This window comes from Globicephala melas, chromosome 21 (assembly GCF_963455315.2).
Source record: "Globicephala melas chromosome 21, mGloMel1.2, whole genome shotgun sequence".
Classification (NCBI taxonomy): domain Eukaryota; kingdom Metazoa; phylum Chordata; class Mammalia; order Artiodactyla; family Delphinidae; genus Globicephala; species Globicephala melas.
In genome coordinates, this window is record NC_083334.1 from 22,342,602 (window position 1) to 22,355,066 (window position 12,465).

The 12,465-nt window shown below is 34.4% G+C and overlaps 1 protein-coding gene across 1 annotated transcript in view; it reads left to right on the forward strand.

The window, feature by feature from the left end:
* Positions 1–12,465, forward strand: part of TNKS (tankyrase) — a 174,319-nt gene that overhangs the window by 109,148 nt on the left and 52,706 nt on the right. The window contains exons 8-11 of the mRNA XM_030832386.2: positions 72–258; positions 4,443–4,564; positions 6,027–6,118; positions 6,211–6,289. Of these exons, the coding sequence (XP_030688246.2) occupies positions 72–258; positions 4,443–4,564; positions 6,027–6,118; positions 6,211–6,289 (480 nt within the window). The remainder of the gene's footprint in view (positions 1–71; positions 259–4,442; positions 4,565–6,026; positions 6,119–6,210; positions 6,290–12,465) is intronic.

Below are 12,465 nucleotides of genomic sequence, written 5' to 3' on the forward strand. Positions count from 1 at the left end.
CAAATAAGCGAGTTTGTTTTTGATCCAGTGAAATGATTAGTGACCTATAACTTTTTTTTTTCTCAATTCAGCATGGAGCTTGTGTTAATGCTATGGATCTCTGGCAGTTTACCCCACTCCATGAGGCTGCTTCCAAGAATCGTGTAGAGGTCTGCTCTTTGTTACTTAGTCATGGTGCCGATCCCACTTTAGTCAACTGCCATGGCAAAAGTGCCGTGGATATGGCTCCAACGCCTGAGCTCCGGGAAAGATTGACTTGTATGTATTTATATCCTAAAGTCAACATTGCTTGTTGTAAATTGTAATATCTTTCTTTTTTTTAATATTAATTAATTTATTTGGTTGCGTCAGATCTTAGTTCCAGCTCACCAGTTCCTTAGTTGCAGCACGTGGGCTCTTTAGTTGTGGCATGCGTATGGGATCTAGTTCCCCGACCAGGGATTGAACCCAGGCCCCCTGCATTGGGAGTGTGGCATCTTAACTACTATTCCACCAGGGAAGTCCCTAGAATATCTTATTTTTGTTATTAGGGCTGTTGTTTTGTCTAACTTAGATAATAGACTTCTATTCTTACATGTTCACTAGTTTATTATCCTCTTTTCTTATCATTACTTTTCTTTTTGAATTCTACAGGAACCTCACATACATATACTATGTTTATTTTGTGTTTATTGAAGCCTAATTCTAATTCATGTGTTAAGTAAGGCTCCTTTTTTATTTTAAAGATAAAAGAGGATGATGAGTCCATCAATAACCATCTATTGAATACCTACTATGTTCCAGGAACTTGAAATATAGCAGTGTACAAACCAGAAAAAAATCTCTAAGCTCACAGAGGTTATATTCTTGTGCTATTGGTAGTAATAGATGATATCTAACATTATGGAATACTCACTATTTCCCAAGCCCTGCAAGTTGCACATTCATGTTTTTATTTATGTGTGTTATAGCCCAAGTGCAATCACTTGCCCAAGTTTAAATAAGATAATTTTTATGATTTGGTGGAAGTAATCTTCTCAGGTACTGATACATATTACCTATGTTTACATATGCATGTTTTTAAATAAACTTTTAGAATAGTTTTAGATTTACATAAAACTTAACAAAAATAGTACAGAGAGTTCTTTTATACCCTATATGCAGTTTCCCCTATAAACATATTAATATGGTACATTTGTCAAAATAATGAACCAATACTGATACATTATTAATTAAAGGCTGTACCCTATTCAGATTTCCTTATTTTTTTACTGAAAGTCCTTTTTCTGTTCCAGGATCCCATTCAGGATACCACATTACATTTAGTTGTCATATCGAATACTGAGATATATTTAATTCTATACGTAGGCATTACAGGTTTAAATTAAAGTAGGCGTTACCTACCTAATTTTTCATTTGTCCCATGGTTGATATTCTCTTACATCTAGGATTCTAAGAATCAGATAACTAGATTTAAACACCTGAGAAGACCTTTAAATGATAATTTAAGAAAAAGGCATAGTCAGAATGAAAACATCATTTAAGTTTAAACAGATTGTAAATTAGTTTATGTTAAAACAGGAAGAGTTCCTTGCAGTTTTGATCTTGTTTAAATGGAAATTTAAACTTATTTTGGTACCGGAACAGATGACATCTACTAGATTACAGGCCAGCACAAACCAGATTATAACTGGGCAGATGTCTTAGCAATGAATCCTTGTAGAAGTGCATTTATTCTCTCTCCCACTCATATGACTCTTGCCATATGTTATCTTGCATTATATAGTACATTTTTCTATGTGTTGTTCTGTCTCCCCAGTGAAGTTTAAATTCTTAGAAAGACCTTTGGTTTTATTATTCTGTCTTCTTAGCACCTATACAATGCCTTGTTACCTAATAAAATGTTTTGATGGTAATTGTGCTTGGGTCTGTATCTGCCTACCCCCAACTTAGCACAGTGCCTTGTGCATGCTGTGTGCCCAGCAGGTTTATTGAATTGAATTTAACTTAACTCAAAATTTATTTTTTACATCTTTTTCTAATTTCCTTCTTTTAGTTTTATACCCTGGGCTCAGCGTTATCCCCATGTCACCAATTTGACTTCTTTTTTCCTTTGAGTCATTTTGTAAATTATGAGTACTGTTATGGGTTTTTATGTTGTATTTCACTGATCTACCTGATTCCACTGTAAGCATTAAGATTTAACCTAAATTTGTATAGTTTTGTAAAGGAAGAAGTTCCCTGATTAGAGTACTTTGCGACCTTCTCAGTATCTCCCTTTATTTTATTAAATAAGATTCTACCAAGGAATTATCTGAAGGCAAGGATGTAACAAAGTTGGAACTTTTCTAACCAGTTTTCATCCTCATGCTCACTGCTTTATACTAGGCAACCACAATGACAGAATTCTTTTTAAGAAAATTATACAGGAAACAAAAACAATATTTTGATCATACGCATGGTTACAGCATTTTCATTACACACATTTTTTTTGCTCTTTCTTGTTTACTTTTTTATTTTTGTTTTCATGAAGCCAATTGAACACAATAGTGTGGGTTCTGCACACACTGGAGCTGAAAATACTAAAAGTAGCTTTTATTCTTGTTTCCAAATGCATTTAGAAAGAGAGATTTTAAGGCATTTTATAAATATTAAGTTTTCAGGGTAATTAGGATTTCTGAAGTTTCATAGGCCTGTACTTTGAAGAATTTAGCAGTGATAAAGTACCACTAAACAAGAGGTTATATAAAGATGTTTTTTCCCCAAACCTGCCATGACTTATTTTATAAATATTCAGCATTCATGCAATAAATACTTATTGGCTACCTACTGTATGCCAAGCACTGTGCTAGGTGATGGGACTACCATAGCAGATAAGACAGTGTGATAAGTCCTGTGATATACAGCTAAAGGCAAGTACGAAGGACTTCATAAGAAGGAATCCTAATGGGGAACAACAGGAAGGCTTATCCAAGTATCTGAATTGAGACCTTGAGTGACGAGTAGTAGTTAATAAGACGCGAGTATGTGCACACGTGTGTCTCCGTGTGTCTCTTTATTTAAAATTGCCTTCCTTTTAATTAATTGATTAATTAATTAATTATTTAGGCTGCATCGGGTCTTAGTTGCGGCATGCGGGATCTTTCATTGCGGTGGGTGGGCTCTTTATTGCAGCATGCGGGCTTCTCTCCAGTTGTGGCACGTGGGCGCCAGAGCATGTGGGCTCTGTAGTTGTGGTGTGCGGGCTTAGTTGCCCCACAGCATGTGGGATCTTAGTTCCCCAACCAGGGATCGAACCCACATCCTCTGCATTGGAAGGTGGATTCTTAACCACTGGACCACCAGGGAAGTCCCTCTTCCTGTCTTTTGAAGAAGAGCAGAAAGTGACATGGGGCCCTCAAAGGAAAGGGAGAAAGGAAAAGAGAAAGAATTCAGCCAAGTGACTCAGCTTTGCTGTGTACCTGAAGCTGTCACAACATTGTTAATCAGCTATACTCCAATATAAAATAAAAAGTTAAAAAAACCTGAGAGATACTGTCAATACTTTATGCCTGATAATATCAAATATTTATATGAAATGGGCAAATACCTAGAAAAAAAAAAAAAAAGAATTCAGTACCAGGCAGATGCAAAGGCAGGCCTGGAATTAATGTAACATATTAGGTCACATATCATTATATCTTTTTAGAACAATGTTCAGCTTTTTGTAGTAAGTAGTCATATCAAAATACAATCCAACCTTGTAAAATAGAAAATAAGATGATTTGCTTTTAATGAGTAAGAGTGGTGGATTCTTACTTATGCAATTAATTTAGAAATGCCTTTTTAAAAATCTCTTACTTGCTTATACAAATAATAAATAAACATTAACTGTTCTTTGAAAAATTTTCAGACTCTGGCACTTCCCACATAATTCAGTTCTTCCCTTCTCTGTGTCAAGACATAATCACTATTAACATTTTGGTGAATATTTCTCTAAATGTCTTTTTTATATCATTAGTTATATTTAGTTATGGTGGCAGTAGAAGTAGTAACAGTACCAAAAAAAAGGGTCAGCCTGTCCTCCTCATTTGCTACTTGAATTTTCATTTAATAATATATACTTTCACGTCAGTATATACATAGATCTATCTTTTTGTTTAAGAGTTATAAAGTATTCCAGTGTATAAGTATTCACAAATTATTTAACTGGTTTCTATTTGGTGAACATTTAGGTTGCTTGTTTTAAAACTTTGCTGGAGTGAGTATCTTTATGAACTCCGAGTAGAAAATAGTCTTATTTCAAAATTTTTCATTGACCTACACCCTCATCCTTTGCACCTTTATCATCATATTGTCATTTGTTGCTGTTGCTAAAATAGAGGAATGTGTAAAATTAATAATTTATCTACTTTATTTATAATCATGCTAATGATTTCTATAGATTTTAAATATTTATATGTCAACCATTATTTCATTAACAGATGAATTTAAAGGTCATTCTTTACTACAAGCAGCCAGAGAAGCAGACCTAGCGAAAGTTAAAAAAACACTTGCTTTGGAAATCATTAATTTCAAACAACCACAGTCTCATGAAACTGCACTGGTAAGATCCTATTGTTAATCCGTTCCTTGGGTCTGTGATAGTCGTGTAAATGCAAAATACGATTTTCATTTCGGAAACATTAAGGTAACTTTAGTATCTGAAGTGCCAGGAATTTGTATTTTAATATTGGTTGCATTGATTTTTAAATTTGGTTAGGGAGATAATTGCTTTCGTGGATGAGAGAATAGACATTTGCTCAACCTTAATCTGAAAATTATTTTTATTTTTGTCTTTACCCAACCATATTATAACAAATGTACTTTTGTGGCCAGTGCTCTCATGAAATACAAGATGTGATTTTTCTCTATAGAATCTTCTTTTTCTTGTGGTTGCTAGATAAATACTGTATTTGCTTTCTATCAACGATTAAATTATTTTCAAAGATACTTACATCATCATTTTGAGCAATTGTAGTCAAAGAATTGTTACATTCATTATAGAAAAATGGTATGGTTAGGAATTTTTTTGTTCCAGACTGTACAAATTTTTAAAACTATTCATGTTTTTTCTTCTAATGTACTTTGAGAAAGATTGTTCTATTTTCCTTGTCATTGACCACATTAAGTTTCAGGTATAGGGCTGGTTGGATTATACCTGAATTCAGAATTTAAGCATAAGTGATGCTTCTATCACAGACCTCTAAATATGCTTCAGTTAACATTCTTTATATCTGGCACAAAAGGGTCAAACTCTAGGCAGTACCTGCTAAAAACAACATTATAAGAGCTACCAAACCAAAATAGGCCAACTGTATGTGTACTCAGAATATGGCTCTCATGCTGGGGTTTAGATGCATTCAGGCTACACAGCACTTCTGCCAGGAGACACTCAAAGCCACAGAATGAACCTGGCCTGCTCTTTTAGAGTGTTCATTCTGTTCTTTAGTATGTAGTTTTCTTACTTTTTCAGTTTTAATACAAACATGAATATAAAATGAAGTTGAATATAAAAGTTGTATAAATAGAGGGTAAGACATAAAATTTCTGAGAATACTTCTCCCTCTAAGCTCCTTCAAGTCTGTTACCTTCTTACCTGTCCCTGGGCATATGGACTTATTCTCCTGTAGTGCTAGGAGTACCTCTGGGAAAGAGCTTGAGAAATATTGATTTATGTGGCTGACAGCCTACTGAAGGATTGAGTAATTCAGTTATAGATTTCTGTAGCTTTGGAGAGGCAGTATTCTGATACCTTCAAGTAAATATATACTGAATAATTACTTATTGGCTGAAGGGAAAGAAATGAAGTCTCTTACTGCTCAACTGAGAGCATAATTTCACCTTGGTTTAAAGGCTTATGTTTTATACTCCCAGTGTATTTAGGAGGAATTTTGATCATCTCCATAATGTTAAAATATATGTTTTGAGATTACAGTGTTTTAAATAGTCAGCAGGTGCTATTCAATTCAGAAATCTATTTTTACATAGAAGTTTATTTTATTAACTTGGTTTTCTTTACTTTACAGCACTGTGCTGTGGCCTCCCTGCATCCCAAACGCAAACAAGTGACAGAATTGTTACTTAGAAAAGGAGCAAATGTTAATGAAAAAAATAAAGAGTAAGTGCAGTTGCAGAAGGAGTTGCTCAGTTCTTAAAGGGAAAGTGTGGTACAAGTTAGGAGATTACCTTTTCCTTTCCTCCTCTCCATAGTTTCATGACGCCCCTGCACGTTGCAGCAGAAAGGGCCCACAATGATGTCATGGAAGTTCTACATAAACATGGAGCAAAGGTAAGGCTCATGCCTGAGATACGGTGCCAACCTTGGCATTGAGTAGCTAGCTGCACTTAAGACTATTCCTATTCTCTCTGATTTTCCCGAAGAAATTAATCTTATAAAGGACTGTTAGCATGTATTTGAATTCATAGATTCTCCTTTAAAGCTGATTTAAATCTTGTTACTAATAGAGATAATTACCTGTGTTTTATATTGTACTTTACTATCATTCTTCTATAAAGCAATAAAGGTGGCTATGGTCTTATCATTTGAAATACATTTCAACTTTATATTGTTTCACCTTAATATTGGAATTGATGTATTTTGGTAGTCAACATCAATTACGGTTTATCAGAAAGTAATTTATGTAAATGATAGGTAAAATATTGCTACCTATTTTAAAGAACATTTGTTCCTTCAAACTGGTAATGATAATAATTTTCTCAAATAACCTTAATATAAAGAAATAAAATTTTAATAACCATTTTTATTGGCATTGTCTGAGTGACATTATCTGTAACTCCATGACTCCATAAATTGCTTGAGCAAAATTTGCTTGAAGGGAAGCAAACTGGTTGTTTTTCGGAGGTACTTGAACTTGCAGATTTTTAAATCCTCAAGAGTGAATACTTTAAAGCAGGAGTCCCCAAAGTAGGGTGCAGACACTCTATGGAACATACAAGATGAGCCATTGGGTGTAGGAAAAAAATACTAGAATTTTGATTTATTAAAATAGTAATTTATTTACAAATGAAAAAGTTAAGATCTACAGTAAGTCCCCTACATACAAACAAGTTCTGTTCCAAGAGCATGTTCATAAGTCTAATTTGTTCTTAAGTCCAACAAAGTTAGCCTAGGTACCCAACTAACACAATCGGCTGTATAGTGCTGTACTGTAATAGGTTTATAATCCTTTTCACACAAGTAACACATAAAAAACAAACATAAAAAATAAAACATTTTTAATCTTACAGTACAGTACCTTGAAAAGTATAGTAGTGCAGTACAACAGCTGGCGCTTCTTAGCAGTACCAGCTACATCACCACTGCTTTTTATGCTTGCTTCCAGACATCCTGGGCTTGAAATAATGATACTGTACCACTGTACTCTATACAGTACTGTAAAGTATACAAAAGCAGAACCACTTGTAGAGGATGCATTCATGTAAAAATGTACGCCAGACATGTGAACTAACTTACATGATTGGACATGGGAACGCACGTTCGCATCTTTGAAAGTTCGCAACTTGAAGGTTTATATGTAGGGGACTTACTGTACTAATATTTCATACACAGATTGATGCTGGCACTCTCATTATGTCCATGTGTCAGCCTGTCTGAGTCTTGTCAGAGCCCAAGGTGTTTCGTGAGGAAGAACACGAGTTGTGTGTGGGGGGATTGACCGTGGCACACTCACTCGTCTGCTCACTTTCAGCACTTTGTGACACATTGCACTTTACATGAGTAGATTTATGGATATTATCCTAAATGGTAGAATCTTGATAAATATGGTTGTTGAAAATCAGAGGGAATGACCATGACAATCTTATAGCATAAAAAGTTTATCTGGCTATTTTATGAATCAGGATTTTCGGGTTGACATACTTAGTTGTTGTGCCTTTTTTTTTTTTTTAATGAAAATAAGGAAGTTCAAAATTTGCTGATAGTTCTATGGTGACAAATGACTATTACTTGTATGTAGGTACTTTTTTTTTAAAACAGAAACATAATCAGAACCTTAAAGGTGAAAGTTATATATTTTAGAGTGAATGAGAAAGTGACTGCTCTTTAAAAGGAACTTTAACAAATGAAGAGGACATTTTGAAAATAGATTTTTAGAAAATATCCACTGTTTTGTGATTTTGTTGCCAAAAAATGATGTGTATTTATCACCCATCTGTCATATCTATATAATTTAAAAACTGGGCAACAGGATTTTCTAACCTGTTTTAAAGTTTTTGTTTTGTTTTAAAATTTGTGTTCAGGTAGTTTTTGAACCTATTAAAAATATTTTAATGCAACACCTCATAATAAGTTTGCAAGAATCAAGAAAAATGCAATTTTACTAGCAGAATTCAGTTAAAACCTTAGCATAATTAGTAAATTACATTAAAAAATAAACATTGTGATTTAGAAGGCTTTGCTAATAATGCATTTTTTCCAGTGGCACTACATATCTATGTGAAATCTTTTTAGCTAATCTAGCCAATGGGACCAACTATTGAAAATGAACTTAGAATCAGACCCTCAAATCTACAACATAATTTTTATAAGATTTTTTTAAGTTTCTTTTAATTGAGCCAAATGATATTTTGTACGACTAATAATTTAAAATTTTTTTAAATTTTTAATTGTTTCACCTCTTTCCCATCCTTTGTAATTTTTTTGTATAAATTTTATATATATTTATTATGTATTAGTGTAGCCCTGCTTGGTTATAATTTACAAATGTACATAAATGTATATTGAGACAGTTCTTAAAACGTTTTTTTATTCCTAAGGTGCATGATCCTTGCTTTAAAAGGACGGTTGATGTTTTTAATTAAACAGGATGAGCTGGAATGAAAGGAACAGAGTTCTACAGATTTATTACCTATTTTCAGGGTACAACTACTGCACTGTTACGTAAATAATGTCTTGTTGTTCTGTCGAACAAAATAATAAGCTAAGTAGGCTTTCTGCTACACTTAAGAGCATGGTATGTTTATCATTTACCTATTTTTAAAAATACCTTATGGCATTTATAATGTTCTTGAATAACCATTAATAATGCCCTTCATTTTGGGAAAGTATCTCTTTGTTGTCTCCCACGAGTCATTTTATTTCCTGAAGGTTCAGTGAGAAATAACATTATTTTATATAACCTATCCTAGTCAGCATTACTCTAGGTCTGTGGTTCTAAATCTTTTTTCTGCCCTTCATGTTCACAGTACATTCTCATCAATGATGTCACAATTTATCAGTGGGTCATGTATAATTTTAACCACCCTGCTAGTGATGTAGAATGCCTTTTATACTAGTATATCCCTAGTCCTTCCACTTCAGTTCAACAAAATTGAGAATTCCTGCGACTAGGCACTTTAAATGGGAAAAAAAGTCATATTTAATCAGGGTTAGGAACCAATAGATACAAATTTCCATCCTCCCCTTCACTCATTTCCTGGTTCCAAGGCAAACTGCTATCCCTCAGGGCTAGTTTATCTGGTGGCTAATGCATTAGTAAAAGCTCACTATAAAGACCCAACTTAGCTACTGTTGGGCCCTAATGTTTGCTTGCCTAGTGTTCTTTCTGGGCAACTTGTGGTTCCAATTTGATGTTTGAATGACTCATTGTTTCCATTTGATTCTAAAAGCACCTTCTGAACAAGTAGCCCCACTCCCAAATTAGGATTCAGCCCTCTTAGGCTGCTTCTACCATTCTGCTGTCTTCCCCTCCTCATGATGAACCTAGTTCTCAAGCTAAGACTACTAAATCAGAAAAGGCAGAGAATTTGGTAGGGAGATCTAATACCATTAACTAACTTGTCTTACTTAGACAAATAGAACTTAGTAATATTTATATAAGCCAAAGCATTCTTTTGTGTAAAACTTGGTAATAAATACAAAGTACAGGTTCACTCTGCAAGTTAAGCATATTGTGTATGTAACATAGACAGATACAGTTTTCAGTTTAGAATCTTCCACTTTCTAGTTTTATGACCGTGAACTTAATTTCTCTGAACCTCAGTTGACTCATTGGTGATATGTGGGTATTAATACCTCCCCTACAAGGATGTTTTTTTGGTTTGTTTTTTTGGTAAAAATTGAATGAGCTTATATATATATGTATGTTGTATAGTACCTGGCACACAAACAATACTTTGATTGCTAGTAAGTATAAGCATTGTATTTTTTTCTATATTTGTCTTTTCAAACTTATATACTATATATTTCCTTTAATTATCTACATTTTATTTAAGAGATGTATATAATCCCTTTATCATTTGTTTTGATCCAGTAGCTCAACATTGAGTTGTAAAATGATAAAGATTGTGAGCTGGATACTGTGGGAAATAGTTTGGAAGTTAAAGCAGTTACCAAACTTGAAGCTAATCCTGAACCAATTTAGTGGCATCAGTAATGAAAAAGGAAGAGAAAGACGAAAGCCATTTGGAAAGACTAATTGGGTGCTGGAATAGACTTAGAAAATGGTGGTAGTTGGAAATGAATTGGGTGCTGGAATAAACTTAGAAAGTGGTGGCACAATTAAGGAAGTAAGAAAGCTAGAAAGAAATACTGGCGTCCTATGTCTTGGTAATGATTTTGTACTTGGAGTTAATATGATAGAGGGACATTAAATAAAACTAGTGGTTGGAAATACAGCACTAGAGTATGAAAGAGAGCTTAGGATTAGAAAGATCTATTGGGAAGCCATTGACATAGTGATCATACATTGTGGGAATGAGGAAGGTTCCTGGAAGAGAATATGGAGAGATGAGTTGAGAGTCAAGGAATAACCTTTGAGGATTACTCATGTTTGTGGAACAGTAGTGGGAAGAGGAACTGAAAGGCTTATCATGGTGTCTGTTGAGTGCAACGGAGTGTGAAGAAGGAACAGGTGATTAGTGCTGCAGAGAGAAACCAAGGTAGACGATCCATTTAACTTGGCAATTTTCACATAAGGGCCTTGGTAGCTTTTGAAGGAGGTGTTCCAAAGATATAGAGGTAGAAAATTGTATTAGTTAGGGTCTTGGCAATAAAAAGCACACTCAGAGTGGGTAATTTGAGGAAAGTTTAATAAAGGAGTTATATACAAAGGTGTGGGCAAGGTTTAGGAAATCAACAAAGGATGAGGTAGTACCAGCAGCAAGTGGGAGCTATCATCATCCTGGGCCTGAAGGGGCAAGGAACAGGGGAGCTATATAGAGCAGGCCACCTGACAGCATCTGTAGCCTTTGATAAAGGCTATATCTAATCCATACTCCTCACTCTTCTCCTTCCCACCAGTCCCCTTGTCATTACTTCCCACTGGCCAAATACAGCGAAAAGTTAAAGACCACAAGAGCCCATTGATGTGATCCATACACGTGATTTTCCCAGGACACAGAGCAGGGTGGAGGGTGGATGTGGGTCCAGGGAGGCAAGCAGGCAATATTTAGCAAAAGGACAGAAAACAAATGACTCTTAAGGAAAGGATGGTTATAAGAAAATGGGGTTATTAACCAACTTATTTGAGAAATCCCCTTTTATAGGAGTAAACTTATGTATCTTAAAAAATTAATAATTATCTCTACCAACCCCTGCTTCGCAAGATTACTGTAAGGCCTAAATGGGAAAGACATGAAGATTTTATCCTTTTTTCTTTATTATTGTTAATGTACCCTGGCATTCTGCATTCTGTTGCTACTGCCTTGTTTGCTATCATTATTAAGTACAACCTAAGCCCCAATTGCATACGGTATTATTAATACAGCAGATACAAAAGGTTTAATTCAGAAGTGCGTTTTTTATACATGAAAGCACTGCTATTTTGTCATTAGTGAGCATCTGTTAAATGTGTGAAACATGAAAACTTTTTTTTGATGTTCGTATGTCTTAATTTGACAGATTTATTTATAATGTATGTAAGAAGAAATTGTGTCAATAGTCATTGGCATTAAATGGGCTTATTTCTCATATTGAGAGTGATCAAGACCTTTGCTCACTTTGGAGAAATGTGTTAGCTTATTTTAAGGATTTTATTAATGCTCTTCTAGAGGTGGATTGATAAGCAGATTCTATTAGGCCAAAGGTGTTAAAGTGCTTTTAAAGGTATAGATCCAAAGTAGCTTTTATAGTTCAAATAATATCTGAAGTTTGATCATATCAAAATAAAGTCCAAAGGGGCCAGTGTCTCAGAGACATTTTAGTTACTGTTCAGTTAGATTGACTGAATCTAGATTAGACATAAGTAGAAATCGGTTTTATACTTATTTATATACATGCCTGCTTATTACTTCTATGAGATAACCATGTGGTTAATCCCAAAGAAATAATCTGCAGGAATTCTAGCTGAGATTCGCAAAAGGCTGGAACAACAAGTTTCGAAACTGTTACCTTGGCTGCCATTCTCTCTCTGTGTCTGTCTCTCTTTCTCTTTCTGAGATTGTGTGGCTTTCTTTTCTCTGCTAGTCTTTGTTCATCTGCTTCATTCTTCTTTTTATAGACTATAT